This window comes from Chrysochloris asiatica, unplaced genomic scaffold (assembly GCF_000296735.1).
Source record: "Chrysochloris asiatica unplaced genomic scaffold, ChrAsi1.0 scaffold00082, whole genome shotgun sequence".
In the NCBI taxonomy this organism is placed as follows: domain Eukaryota; kingdom Metazoa; phylum Chordata; class Mammalia; order Afrosoricida; family Chrysochloridae; genus Chrysochloris; species Chrysochloris asiatica.
In genome coordinates, this window is record NW_006408600.1 from 12,965,631 (window position 1) to 12,981,559 (window position 15,929).

General features: G+C 37.2%; 1 protein-coding gene across 2 annotated transcripts in view; it reads left to right on the forward strand.

Annotated features, from left to right (window-relative positions):
- The window catches only part of PAIP1 (poly(A) binding protein interacting protein 1), a 56,238-nt gene that overhangs the window by 35,553 nt on the left and 4,756 nt on the right, over window positions 1-15,929 (forward strand). For both annotated transcript variants that reach the window (XM_006865750.1, XM_006865751.1), the window contains exons 6-9: window positions 614-739; window positions 2,836-2,942; window positions 3,460-3,577; window positions 4,322-4,376. In XM_006865750.1, coding sequence (XP_006865812.1) covers window positions 614-739; window positions 2,836-2,942; window positions 3,460-3,577; window positions 4,322-4,376 — 406 coding nt within the window. The remainder of the gene's footprint in view (window positions 1-613; window positions 740-2,835; window positions 2,943-3,459; window positions 3,578-4,321; window positions 4,377-15,929) is intronic.

A 15,929-nucleotide genomic window follows, 5' to 3' on the forward strand; every position in this document is an offset into this window, starting at 1 on the left:
TAATGAAACAAGGTATATGAATGTTTGAATGTGAAACCGATGATGTGCCCTGAAAACTTTCACTCAATCCACAATAAAAACCTTAAAAAAAAAAAAAAAAAAAAATGTTATTGAGTTATTTTGTATGTGGAAATAATAATGCTAGATCTGTAAGAAACATAAATACATAAGACTTTTAGACCTAAAATTGCTCCTTGCAGGGGGAGATCAGACTTGTGTTAAATTATTATAGAAATTAGACCTAAAATTGCTCTTGCAGGGGAAATCAGACTTGTGTTGAAGTATTATAGAAATTGATAAAATGGTGTGAATTCAAAGAAGATAGTAACTTCATTCACTAGAGAATACTTTATGAAGCAATAATTTTAAGGTGGGCTTTTATCATTCTGACTGTATGTGATATATAAGTGAAAATGTTACCTGTAGTGTTCAAGTTTTTTTAGAAACCTGAGTTACATAGTAATTCTAACTCTGTCAGGATGTCAGTATCTGCTTCTATGATTTTTGTACTTTTTAAATAAAACACTACTTTTGCAAACACCTTGCTAAGACGATTTGTATACCAGCATTCAATTTTGGCATAGTTGCTTTTAATTTTCTCTTGTCCCCAAAGATCAAGGGAACAAATGGACAGGTTACAAGAGCAGATATTCTTCAGGTTGGTCTTCGGGAGTTGCTGAATGCCCTCTTTTCCAACCCTGTGGATGACAACTTAATTTGTGCAGTAAAATTACTGAAAGTAGGTTTTGTTTTTTCCCTTAAAATTTTTAAGTTTTACCTCTTTAATGTATAATGTAGAAGATGGGAAAGTATGTACAGCATACAAGTGCAAGATAAAATTATTACTTCAAGTATTGACATTTTAACTTGCTCTTGAATTTGTATATTGAAGTAACCAGATAATTGTTTAATATACAAAGCAGAATTTAGAAGTAAGAAATGGAAGTCGGTCCTTTGCTCTATCCCATACTTTTTCCTTCCCATGTCTGTATATGTGCTTATAAATACTGTCTTCTGTTACAGCTTCTATTTTCCCCACTTAACAATAGATCTTCCCATGGCAACATATACCCAGATCTGCCTGTTAATTTTGTAGCATCTGCCTGTTAATTTTGTAGCATCTTTATATATGGTTTAACAATGATCATTTGGATTATTTCTCACTTAGCCTCTGCAAGCACTATTGATCTTTGATCATGTCTTTATATTTAACCTTAGATATTTTTATAGTTTAAATCCCTACACGTAGTTTGTTGGAGCAAATAGTTTAAATGGGTTAGTGATGCCAGATTTCCTTCCCGAAGACTGAGCCCCAGAGTGTTTATTAGTTTCTGTGATTTACGTGTTTAGACCTTGAACTCTTTCTATGATGAAGTAGAGGGTTTGCCTTGGAGTCCCAGTGTAGTGCTGCAGGATAATGCACTGGATGGAAAGGTCAGTTTGAAGCATAAGGTGGGCCGTTCAAATTCACCTGCCACTCCTTGGAAACCCTATACAGAGTCTCTATGAGTTGGAATAGACATGCTGGCACATAACAACATATTTGTTGCCTGTTGCATATTTCCACTTCAGGTCTGTTATTTGACCCTTTAACTTTAGTTTCGATGACTTTTACCCTAGAACTGTGTACAAACTGTCATATGACGGGAGGGAGGGATACAAGAAACGATAGAACTCAAACTTACTGATGTCAGGTCCCGTTGTCTCCTGAAATGGAGGACCTCAAAGAGCTTTAGTTAAAGTGGGTTTTATCTGTCAATATTTGCTGTTTGAAATTAAAACTTTAGAACTTTTAAAAAAGTTCATTGCCATTAAAAAAGTTATGAGCTCATTACATTATGTATGACAGTTGCTTCTCAAAACAAAAATTAGTGAATAGAGAGTAGCTTTTTATATTTTGCAAACTTCTTTAATGCCTGGCTTAGTAGCACAGTTCTTATATCTGCTTCTGCACTGTGGTAATATGTCATTTGATTTTGTAGTTAGGAGTGTTTCAATAACCTTTTCAGATACTTGTTGGATATCACACCAAAACTTAAATAGCAATTTCTTAAATGTTAGTTACAATATAGGCTAATACCAGCCATATCAGTGAATTTTTCATGTTACACAATTTTATACTTTGGCCTGTGTTGCCTTTTAAATTTATTCTCTATGCGCTATTTTGTAACATCCTGCATTAGTCATTGGGAAAATATTGGTCCATTGAATTCTTTAGATCTTCTAAAGTTGGCATATATGCTATGCAATATTTAAAAATTAGATCATTAATACAAATAATCTTATCAGAGATGTCTTCAGTACTGCGTAGATTAAGTTTTCCAAAACCAGTATTGCTCCTAGTCTTGAGTTTCAATTTTTGAAAGATATTACTGGGGAAGGGGAGTGAGTGATACAAAAAATTATGATTGAAATTTACTGCCTGTCTTAATTACACAAGAAGTTGTAACGTATAGTTGCCAAGTTATCAAATTCATGATTTAAATTTTGCTATAGCTCCTTTTTAAAATTTATCTTGGTCAAGAAAATTATAGAGGACATGTTATGTGTCATTGAGTCTACCCTGTGTATGGGTTCCCCAAGAGCGACTGGTGGATTTGAACTGCTGACCTTGTAGTTACCAGTATAATGCTTATCCTGCAGCACCACACCAGGTATATAAAGTTGCCTAAATATTAAATGGTAGAAATAAAATAATTAGTATTCTCTTTTTAAAAAATTAGTAGTTTTCTCTTTATTGCTAAATTTTATTCAAAGAATGCTTGAGAACTGCTACTATTTAAAATTTCTATACTCTTGAATTCTTCACTTTACTAACATCACCTTCCTTTTTAGTTGACAGGATCGGTTTTGGAAGATGCCTGGAAGGAAAAAGGAAAGAATGATATGGAAGAAATTATTCAGAGGACTGAAAATGTTGTCCTAGATGCAAATTGCAGCAGGTGGGAAAAGAAATAATGTAGACAGCTACTAAATCTCAATTTCTTGCTTTTTTTCTTTGGGATTGTTTTTTAATCTGCTATACTTCATCAGAGTAAATGAAATCTTATCTGCAGAAATAATTTTATTCCAAGATAAAGTATTTTTACTTAGGGATTCTGAACCCTGGGCATTTCTTTTACAACATTTTGTGTGTGTAAGCTGGAAAGGTTATTTTTCTGTAGTAAAATATTAAATATCAATCCATTGATTCAAATGTGTTCAACAGATAAGTGTAGTAAGATGTCAAATATTTGAAGGATAACCAGTCTTTAAGTACCATATCATCTACAGTTAAATTGGATAATGTCAAGGCTGTTTAAAAATAAAAGGCAAATTTATGACATTGTTGGAAATTTCGGGAAAATCAAACAGGTATACAAGTTTAGGAAGTAAGGTTTTTAAGTCTTTGAGATATTTTAGAGCTTGCCAGTACTTGTTGGTGAAGACATTTTAAGTCCTTTAAACTTTTGTCTGCAGAGATGTAAAACAGATGCTTTTGAAGCTTGTAGAACTCCGGTCGAGTAATTGGGGTAGAGTCCATGCAACCTCTACATACAGAGAAGCAACACCTGAAAATGATCCCAACTATTTTATGGTAAGTATACCAGTGTTTACATTTAAAATATTTGCTTATTGATTGAATTCAATTTTGGAAATTTCTAGATGTTACATTCTGTGAATGAAAAGCTAAATATCTTTTTTTCACTGGCTTATGGTCAGAAGACAACCAACCAGGTAAACGATGAGAAAAGTCCTGGAACCCTCCAGTGAAAGGGTGGACTAGAGAAAGACCCATCCAATGGCAAGAGGGATAAGGCTTGGACTAAAGTGGACATAAGGGTGGAAGAAATTTTTCCGGAAGATTTATAACTAAGGGCCTGCATCTCAAACTTTATTTTGCATGTTTTAGTAAAGTAAATTAAAATAAGAGATTAACAGATTAATAATTCCTTAAAGCTCCTGATTTAACCACTCATAAAGCAACTACAGAGGAATACTACTGCAACCCAGGAATTCCTTGTAAAACAAGAATGTACTTGTTAACAATGAGCTAGCACTAAATCATAATGCACAACAGATGAAATCACCATGAATGTGTTCAGATAAGACAGTAGATTTAGAACCACAAGAACTTGGGATAAGAGAAATCTGAAAGGCATAATCCTGCCCGCCCCCCACCCCCCCAGTGAAATGAAAATGGCTGCTAGAAAACTACTTTTTTTTTTTAACGTGCTCTTGAATTATCAGGTGCAGACAATTAACATCAGCCATGCTTCATTAATTAATGTGCTTTTAAAACTTCTGAAATACATATTTTTATCACTTTGATTCATCCTAGAACGAACCAACATTTTATACCTCTGATGGTGTTCCTTTCACTGCAGCTGATCCAGGTATGTTCTCTCACAATTTTTCTCCCCATTTTTTTTTAATAGTAAATTATAGAAAGAAATAAAATCGTATCTTCACTAGCACAAAATCATTCCAAAATGCTAAGATAAATGATGGATATAAAATTCTTTATAGTGACCATTTCAAATAGAAAGACTCGCTACATGTTGTTGTGCCATTGCATGAGTTTCTAAGGAGCAGCTGTTACAGCTTGAACCACTGATGTTGTGGTTCAGGCCAACTTTGCAGTCCCACGCATAACACCACCAGCGCCACACCAGGACTCTTACATAGTCACTCTTACATAGCAATAAAGAATTGGAAGAATCCTTCAATTAAGTGAAACCATTTTTAATTAGCCTCATATTGTATCAATTAAACTTTTGGGTTGTTAGAAAGGAGCGGAAAGTGTTAGTGGGTTAATACTTGCATGCACGAAGAATTAATAGCTAGTGAGCTAAAGGTGATTCAGACCTGTCTTTGCACAGTTACTTTCCAAAATGAGATCATTTGTAGAAAAATCACTTTATCTTTCCCATGTAATAGATGGTACTATAATACAAGGGGGAGGGAGGGATTTTTCCTGTTATAGTAAAGTGGTGGTGTAGGATTTCTTCAGTTTTAAATGCCTTTTGGTAAAAGGTATAATCAGTTTATCAACAGAATTTTCCCATTTGTTTCCTCAGAATAGCAGGCACTGACTATCTCCTATGCCTGTAGCATTAAAAGAGGTAGAAGGTCTGCTGTCAATTTTAAATTATGAAGCATATTAAAACATTAGAAAATGCTGATCTATTTGCTGCCAACATTAAACAATTGAGCAAATAACTATTGTTATATCAGTATGCTTCAGGATTTGGGGGTTTTTTGTTGTTTTTAAACTTTTTATTGTAAATTGAGTGAAGGCTTCCAGGCAAGATTATCAGCTTTACTTCAGATTTTTTTTTTTCTTTTTCTTTTTTTAAAGAAAACCCTTTTAGATTGTACTAAAATACTCCCTAATTACATCCCACTCTACCCCTACCCCTATATTTTATCCTAAGGTTGGTTTATATCATTCTAATTTACGTTTTTACGTAACTTTATGTATATGAACAATAGGTGTTATCATGCAATAGTATTAGTTTAGGAGTCTTGGTGTGGCACTGTAGGATAAGCATTGGACTACTAACCAAAATGTTGGTGGTTAAAACCCATCAGCTGTTCCTTGGAAATAACACAGCATCCCTGAGTCACGACTTGGCTCACTGGCACTTAAACTAGCATTCATCTAAGTGGTTTTATACTGTGAACATTATTTGGCCACTTTTTTTTTTTTTTTTAAATACTTTTGATATTATTCATAATGATACATGAGAGGACTTCAGAAAACTCGTGTAAAATGGGATTCAAACATAATGAAATTTTTCCACAAATTTTTTGAAATCCCCTCTTAAATAACAGTAGTTCATCCATTTTAAATGCCAAATGATAGTCCACCCAGTAAATCAAGTTATGCATACCCCTTATGGATAGGGAGTCCTGGTATGACATTGTAGGATTATATGCTGGGACCACAAGGTCAGTTTAAGCTGCAAAGTTGGTGATTCAAACCGACCAGCCATTCCTCAGAAACCCTATCCAGGCTTGCTAAGAGTCTAACCGACTCGATGGCACTTAACAACTACTTAGACATAGGAGCCCTGATGGCGCTGTACAATAAGCACTAAACTGCTCATTAGAAGGTTGGTGGTTCAAACATACACTAGCTTGCTTAAAGGGAAAATGAGGATTTCTGCTCCTGTAAAGATTCACAACCTTGAAAACACTAAACGAGGGCTACGATAAGTCCAAATTGACTCAGTGACATTAGGTTTGTGCAAAAAAATATGGACTAAACATTTCTCTCACAACCTTCTGTTCTCCTCAATTGGGTTCTATATCTATAATCCATTGCAATGGTCACACAGAACTTGAAGGCAATATTCACACAGTTAATAGGGAGGTTTATTAGGAAAGTTAATAAGTTATACTTTGGGGTCAGAAATGCTCACGGCACAGTTAATTGTTCAGTCAACTCCTGATAAATGCCCACAGGACACACCACTGTCCTATACACCTCAGCCTGAAGGTACACTGGGCTTTAGCTTCCTGTGCCAGCAAATCTACCTCCCCTTCTTAGTGCATGGAGGCACCCCCACTCTATAAACAAGCTTCCTGCCCCAAATTGCTTAGCATTGTTTGCTCCATGGGCTGGCAAGTCCACTACTCTGTCTTGTGATCTGGTTCTTGTGTCTGCCGCTCTTCTGTGAACTTCTCTAGTGTCGTGATTTGTTGCTGGGTCAAGGAGGTTCAGTGCACAGGCACCTCAGGATCCCAAGGATGTGCTACACTCCTGACTATTCTTTGGTAGTAGTAGAGCAATTTCCACTCTTGCTTCTGAGCTGGCTCATTTCACACCCATGCTTGAGTTTCATGTTTTTACAGTGAAAATGAATTAACATCCTGTCACTATTTTCTACCTTCTCTTATTCACACCCATCAGGAAAATAATTGTTTGGTTAGACCAAGGCTAGAAGAGACATATTTAACAAATCACTACACCACCAGTCCTTCCTGACAATACGTCCAAAATACAAGAGACAAAGTCTCGCTGTCCTTGCCTCTAGGGAGTATTCTGGCTGTACTTTTTCCCAAATAGTTTTGTTTGTTGTTCCAGCAGTCCATGGTATTTTCAGTGTACTTCACCAACACCATAATTCAAATGCATCAGTTCTTCTACAATCTTTATTATTCATTGCCCAATTTTCATATACATGAGAGGTAATTGAAAATACAGTGGTTTTGGGTCAGGCATACCTTAGTCCTGAAACTGACCTCTTTGCTTTTCAACATGTTAAGATGTCTTTTACAGCATATTTTTCTAATTTAATACATAATTTGGTTTCTTGACTACTTGTTCCAAGAGCATTGATTTTGGGATCCAAGCAAAATGAAATCTTTGAGAACTTCAGTCTTTTCTCTGTTTATCATGCTGTGTTTTATTGGTCTAGTTGAGAGGATTTTTGCTTTCTTCATTGAGGTACACTCAGTACTGAAGGCTGTAGTATTTAATCTTCATCAGTATTTCAAGTTTTTTCAGTTTCAGCAAGCAAAGCTGTGTTATCTACAAAATGCAGATTGTTGATGACTTCCTCCAATCCTGATGACATGTTCTTCATTTCCAGCTTTTGATTATTTGTTCAGCATACAGATTGAGTTCAATCCAGCGAAAGGATACAACTCTGACAATACACCTTTACTGATTTTAAACCATTCTCTATCCCCTTGTTCTGTTGGAACGACTACCTCTCGGTCTATGTCTATTAATTAGCACAGTTCAGTGTTCTGGAATTACCTGTTCTTCACAATGTTATCCACCATAGTTTATGATCCACACAGTTGAATGCTTTTGCATAATCACTAAAGCACAAGTAAACATCTTTCTGGTATTCTCTGCTCTCAGCCATTATCCATCTTATATCAGCAGTGATATCCCTAGTCACGTTCTCTTCTGATCTGGCTTGAATTTCTGACGATGGACCATTATAACCATTTTTTAATCATCCTCAGCAAAATTTTACTTGAATTATGTTATTAATGATACTGTTTTAATGCTTTTTGTATTACACTGGGCTATCTTTCTTTGGAATGGGTACAAGTATGGTTTTTGTCCCATCAGTTGGCCAGATAGCTGTCTTCCAAATCTTTTGGCATAGATGAGTGAGTGTTCTAGTTTTGCATCAGGTTTTTGAAAGATTTCAATTTGCATTCCATCTATTTTTGGAACCTTGTTTTTTTTTCCCAGTGTCTTCATTGTTGCTTGGACTTCTTCAGTGTCATCAGTTCTTAATCACATGCTACCTTGTTAAATTATTGAGTGTTGACCACTCTTTTTGGTACAGCGTTTCTGTAGTCCCTCCGTCTTCTTTTGATGTTTCCAGCAGCATTCATTGAGGTATTTGGTTCAGCTGCTGTTCATTGCCATTGAGTCCGTTCCAACTCACACCTGTATAGGGTTTCTAAGGAGTAGCTGGTGAATTTGAATTGCCTACTTTGTGGTTCAAACTGACCTTGAAGTCGAGTGCTTACCCTCAGCACCACACCAGCAGCTACAATAAAGTACAGTTTCTATAATTATATGCATCGCACAACTTTTGCCAGTTCACCTATTTATAGGTGTACAGTTTATTAACAGCAATCACAGTACTTGGCTGTCCTGAATCTGTGTGGTGTGTTTTTTCCCATCACTGTAAACTGAAACTCAATACTCTGTAAGCAATAACTCCCATTCCCTCCCTTTGACTTCTGATAACCACTTAAGAAACTGTGGTCTCCCTGCATATGCCCTTTCTGTTCTTTCTACATAAGTAAGGTCTTAGGATATTTGTCCTTTCGTGATTGACTTACTTCACTCAACATTGTCTTCAAGCTCAAACTCTGTCCATATTGTAGTGTAGCTATAGTATCAAGACTTAATTTCTTCAACTGAGTGTAGTAGTCTACTTCATGTACATAGTAATTTTTTATCCATTCATCTCTTGATAAGCACTTAGGTTGTTTATACTTTTGGCTGTTAGAATAGCGCTGCAGCAAAGTTGATTGGTACACAGTTTCTGCTTCTGCTTTCAAGTCTTTTGGGTATATACTTGGGAGAGTGGAATTTCTGGGCCATATGGTGGTTCTTTTTTTGAGGAACTGCTACATTATTTTCCACATAAACTGTACTGTTTTTGCATTCCCACAAACAACAGGTAAAGATTCGAGTTTCAGTTTTCCTACATCCTTAACTGACATTTGTTATTTTCAGGATTCTGTTTTTTTTTTTTTTTTTTGCTTAGCCATCCTAGTGGATTTGAAACATGGTATCTTACTCTAGTTTTAATTTGCAGCTCTTTGATTGCTAATATCACTGAGCATCTTTTCAATGTGTTTGTTCTTTGGGAAACTTGAGTATGATGTAAGTGAAATATATTGGTCTTGTTGGTGCTTTCTATAATTTGTTCAAGAAATCTTCCTTAACAATATAAAAATTATGCTTTTTAAAGTATTTGTGGCTTTTCAAATCTTCTTTCAAACTCATATATTTGTGAGATTATATTTATATATGGAGTTCTGGATGGCACTGGGGGTTGTTGCTAACTGCAAGGTCAACAGTTCAAGCTCACCAGCCACTCCTTGGAGAAACCTCTGTTATGTGCCGGAGAGTCGATTCCGACTCATAGCGACCCTGTACAGGGTTTCTGAGGCTGTAAATCTTTACGGGAGCAGAAAGCCTCATCTTTCTCCTGCAGAACAGCTGGTAGTTTCGAACTGCTGACCCTAATGTTCGCAGCCCAATTGGGTAACCCCTATGCTACCAGAGCCTATACAGGGTCGCTATGAGTCGGAATCAGCTCAATAGAATTTAACAACAAAGAATGCTTCAATGCATTAAACTGTCTTTTTTGTTTTCTTCTTTATGAAGACCCCTCATGTTGGATTGTAGGAGGATCTGTCAAAGTGGGATTTTATACTTGCTCCTGCCAGGGGCCACAGGAGTATCACTAGCTTGGGACAAGTTTTTATTTTGTCATAGAGGGTCCTTTATGTGGGTAGAAGAAATTTGAGGTGCAGGCCCATCATTACAGGTTTTCTGGAAAGCCAGTTTCTCCAGAGTGCATCTGTTCCCATTCCAAACTTGGGCAGATACAGCCAAGGTTTTTTGACATCTTTTCTTTGCCATTGAGTTTGGTTTTTAGGTTTTGTTTTTCCTAGTCCATCCCTTTTGTGAAATAATCACCATTTAAAGGTCTTGAGTTTGTGCACACAAAACTAAATGTTTTTAGTCTCAGAAACCGAATATTGGGTCGCTATGAGGTGGAGTTGACTTGATGGCAGTGTGTCTATTGGTACTGGAATCTGAATTTCAGATTTCTTTCTCTCTTGCTCCAACCCGTGGCCTGGCTTTTTAACCTTCTATGACTTTAAAATCCCAACTCCTTGGTGTCTGACACCAACACAGGTAACCAGTCTCCCAGCTGCAGCAGTTTTAGTTTTATATGAAGTTAAGTCCAAGTATTACAAACAAAATCACAGAAACCTGCATTAAACAAAAAAAATCAAAATGTTAAACTACTGTTTATAAACCTGTAAGTACATACACTTTTGATGGCGGTTTTTCCATTTCTGGAACCCTTCGAAGAGCAATTCTGTGCTCTTAAATGTAAACCATATCAAAATGGCAGCTTTAGCATCCTCGAGGGACTTAAATCCTTTAAAACACTGAGTTTTTGAAACAAAGTCTGAGGAGGCAAGAGTCAGAGCTTTAGGGCAGATGGAATAACACAATATTAATAGAACAGCTTTGCTTACCCTCAAAGAATGAACAGATACATTATTAGAATGGAAAATAATTCCTCAGAACAACGTTCCTGACCTTTTCTCACCAATGCAGTTTTGTTTTCTCAGCACTGCACTATAAGCCCCTGTGATTGTCCTCTGTCCTTTGAGAAAATCTGTTGAGTTTACCTCCTTTACAATGCCAAACAACAGCTACCAAACCTTCTGAGCTCATATCTCTACTTTAAGTTTAACTGTCCAAGATATCCTCGCAAAAGCCATTGTTTTGATTGGACTTTAAGGTGTGCGACGAGGTTATATTCTTTCACCATACTTATTCAACCTGTATGCTGAGCAAATAATACGAGAAGCTGGGTTCTATGAAGAAAAACGTGACATTAGGATTGGAAGAAGACTCATTAACAACCTGTGATATGCAGATGATACAACCTTGCTTGCAGAATGTGAAGAGTACCATTGATTAAGAAAGATTTTTTTTTTTTCCTTAAGGAATTGAATAAAATTTATAACAATGGGAAAGGAGACACAGGAATGAACTGAGTAGAATTCACCAGAGATTTTGGTACTTGATGGCAATTTTTTTTTAAGAATCTGGTGAGAAAGAGGGTAGTGTCTAGAATGACTGACTCACTGGGCTTTGGGCTTGAGTGCTGAGTTTGGACCTTTTATATACAGAGGATAGGATCGATAAACAAAGGGTCGGGAATGTGAATCCTCGCACATTTAAGATTTATGAGTATGAAGATGAATATTTGTAGTTTGGAGGCATACCAAAAAACAAACTGAGTGCTGTTGAGTCAATTCTAATTCACAATAACCCTATAAACAGTAGACTGTTTATAAATTTTCCTAGACTATAATCTTTATGGGAACAGACAAGCCTCGTCTTTCTCCTGCTAAGTAGCTGGTGGGTTAAACTGCTAAACTAATAGTTAGCAGCACACCGCTTAGCCTACTATACCATCATGGTTCCTTTTTGAGGCTTACATCAGTTGTTGTTGTTGTGTGTCATTGAATCAGTTCCGACTCACAGTAACCCTAGGTACAACAGAACAAAACGCTACCCGGTCCTGTACCATCCTCACAATTATTGTTGCATTTGAGCCATTGTTGCTGGCACCGTGTCAATCTCGTTGGGGTCTTTCTGTTTTTCACTCAACCCTCCACTTTAGCAAACATGATGTCTTACTCTAGGGACTGTTCCCTCTAGATAATACATCCAAAATATGAGAGATGAAGTCTTTCCATCTTGATTTCTAAGTATTCTGACAGTACTTCTTTCAAGACAGATTTGTTTGTTCTTCTGGCAGTCTATGTTTCTTAAAATATTCTTCTCTAAACACCAGAATTCAAATGTATTGAATCTTCTATAGTTTTTCTTATTCATTGTACAAAGCTCACAAGCATATGAGGTGACTGAAAATACCACAGTTTAGGTCAGATGCACCTTAATCCTCCAAGTGATATTATTCAAAGTGATAGTTAAAAAGGTCTTGTGCAGCAGATTTGCCTAATGCAATACATTGTTTCACTTAAAGACTTCTTGAAAGAAGTCCAGCCAGAATGGCAAGGCTTTGTCTCTAGTACTTTGGACATGTTGTCAGGAGGGACCAGTACCTTGAGGACATAATGCTCAGTAACTTGGAGGGGTCCGTAAAAGAATAAGATGACCCCCAACAAGATGTATTGATGCAATGGCAGCAACAGTGGGTTCAAACCTAACTGAGGAATAGCACAGGATTGGGAAGTGTTTCATTATTTTGGGGCGCACGGTCTCTTAAGAGTCGGAACAGACTCAATAGTACCTAATTTTGCCTAGGATCTTGATCTTAGAGTGTTTCATTTCATTTTTTATGACATCCAAATTTCCTGAATTCATACTTTGTACATTCCACATTTCCATTATTAACGAATGTGTGCTGCCTCTCATTTGGACTTATACCCTTTTCAGTAAATGAAGGTCCTGAAAGAACTTTGTATTCAATGACATAATTAATGTCTAATCTACTTTGAGGAGGCAGCTCTTCCCCGGCTATATTTCATCTTCTGTCACTGTATCAGATACTGTTCCACTGCTATTCGCAAGGTTTTCATTGCCTAATGCTTCAGTAGCGTAGTGGTTACGAATCGGGCTGCGAACCTTAAGGTCAGTGGTTCGAAACTACCAGCCGCTCCGTGGGAGAAAGATGAGGCTTTCTACTCCGGTAAAGATTTATACCCTCGGAAACCCTGTACAGGGTCGCTATGGGTCGGAACCGACTCGACGGCACTTAACAACAGCAATGCTTCAGAAGTGGACTCCCTGGTCCTCCTTCCTTATCTTGTCTTAGTCTGGTAGCTCAGCTGAAACTTGTCTACTGTGGATGGACCCTGCTGATATTTGAAGTACTGTTGACATAGCTCCCACCATCCAGTAACAGGCAAGCCACTGCAGGTCAACAAAAATCACATGAGTGGGGATAAATGAAACTAAGACCAGTGTATTATTGAGAGAATTCGCTTACAGCCATCCATTGATCATTTTGGTTGGAATAAACCTGTACATATATAGGCTAGAACACCAGTTAATAGAAATACTTTTTGATTTACCCTTGTATTGTTGTTGTTAGGTGCCATCGAGTCAGCACTGACTCAGCACCTTATGCACAGTAGAAGGAAACAATGTCTGATCCTGGACCAACCTCACTACTGTTGACGTACTTGAGCCCATCGATGCTGCCACCTGGCCAGTCCATCTCGTTGGGAGTCTTCCTCTTTTTCTCTGACCCTCCACCTTACCAAACATGATATCCTTCTCCAGAGACTGGTCCCTCCTGACAATATGTCCAAAGTAAGAGAGACGAAGTTTGGCCATCTTGGCCTCTAAGGAGCACTCTGGCTGCACTTCTTCAAAAACGGATCTATTGGTTCTTTTTGCAGCACATGGCATTTTTAGTATTCTCCTCCAACACCGTAACTCAAAGGCATCAATAATTCTACGGTCTTCCTTATCCACTGTCCAGCTTTCACATGCATATGAGGTTATTGAAAATACCGTGGCTTGGGTCAGGCATACCTTAGTCCTCAAACTGACATCTTTGCTCTTCAACTCTTTAAAAAGTTCCTGTGCAGCAGATTTCCTTAATGCAATACGTCGTCTGATCTCTTGACTGCTACTTCCATGAGTGTTGATAGTTGATCCAAGAAGAATGAAGTGCTTGACAACTTCAATCTTTTCTCCGTTGATAAGAATTTTGTTTGTTGGTCCAGTGGTGAGGATTTTTGTTTTCTTTACATTGAGATGCAATCCATACCGAAGGCTGTGCTCTTTGATCTTTTAAGTCCTCTTCACTTTCAGCAAGCAAGATTGTATCATCTGCATATCGCAGGTTGTTAATGAGTCTTCCTCCAATCCTGATGCCACTTTTTTCTTCATATAACCCAGCTTCTTGGATTATTTGCTCAGCATACAGGTTGAATAAGTATGGTGAAAGAACACAACCTTGTCGCACACCTTTTTAAATTTTAAAGCATTCAGTGTTCCCATGTTCTGTTCGAACAGTTAGTTCTTGGTCCAGGTACAGATTCCTCATGAGTACAATTAAGTGTTCTGGAATACTCATACTTCTCAGTGTTGTCCATAGCTTGTCATGATCCACACAATTGAAAGCCTTTGCGTAGTCAATAAAGCACAGGAAAACATCTTTCTGATATTTTCTTCTTTCAACCAAGATCCGTTGGACCTCAGCAATGATATCTCTTGTTCCACAGCCTCTTCTGAGTCCAGCTTGAACCTCTGGGAGTTCTTTGTCAGTGTATGATTGTAGCCGTTTCTGTATTACCGTCAGCAAAACTTTACTCGCTTGAGATACCAAAGAGATTGTCCGATGATTTCTGCATTCTGTTGGGTCACCTCCCTCTGGAATGGGCACAAATATGGATCTCTTCCAGTCAGTCGGCCAGATAGTTGTCTTCCAGATTTCTTGTCAGAGATGAGTGAGTGCCTCCTATGTCGCCTCACTTTCTTGAAAGATTTCAATTTTTATTCCGTCAATTCCTGGTGCCTTGGTCTTTGCTAATTCCTTCAATGAACTTTGGACTTACTCCGTGAATATCATTGGCTCTTGATCATATGCTGCCTCTTGAAACGGTTGGACATTAACCATTTCTTTTTGGTACAGTGACTGTGTATTCCTTCCATCTTCTCTTGATGGTTTCTGCATCATTCAATAATCTACCCAGAGAATACTTCAATAACAAAAGTCGAGGCTTGAATTTTTTCTTTAGTTCCCCCAGCTTGAGAAATTCTGAGTGTGTTCTTCCTTTTTGGTTTTCTGATTCCAGATCTGCACATTTTATTATAATACTTGGCTTTATCTTCTCAAGCTGATCTTTGCAATTTTCTGTTCAGCTCTTGTACCTCCTCATTTCTTCCATTTGCTTTAGCATCTTTACGCAGGAGAGCATGTTTGAGTCTTTCTGACATCCGTTTTGACCTTTTCCTTTGTTGTCTTCTTAATGACTTTTTGCTCTCTTCACGTATGATGTTCTTGATGTCATCCCACAACTCTTCTGGTCTTTAGTGTTTAATGTATCAAATCTGTTCTTCAGATGATATCTAAATTCAGGTGGGATATATTCAAGGTCATATTTTGGCTCTTGTAGATTTGTTTTCATTTTCTTCAGCTTCAGTTTGAATTTCATATGAGTAATTGATGGTCTGTTAACAGTCTGCCCCTGGCCTTGTCTTCACTGATGATATGGAGCTTTACCATCTTCTCTTTCCATAGATGTAGTCAATTTGGTTTCTATGTATTCCATCTGGCAAGGTCCATGTGTATAGTCGTCTGTTATGCTGTCTAAATAAGGTATTTGAAATGAACAAATCATTCGTTTTGTATAACCTTGTATACTTATATATCGTCTATCTCATTATGACACTTCGTATTCATGACAATAATAAAAAATCTGTAGATGATTTTACAATAAGGAACACCGAAGTGTGCTACTCAAGAGCAATGCTGCCTATGATGGTTAAGTTTATATATCAATGTACCTCGGCCATGATTTTCAGTGGTTTGGCAGTTAAGATGTAATTGAGCTGTTATGTAGTGATGTTATCTTCCATTTTGTGATCTGATGTGATTATCCTCCATATATATATATATATATATATATATATATGTATATATTGTTGTTGTTAAGTGCCTTCGAGT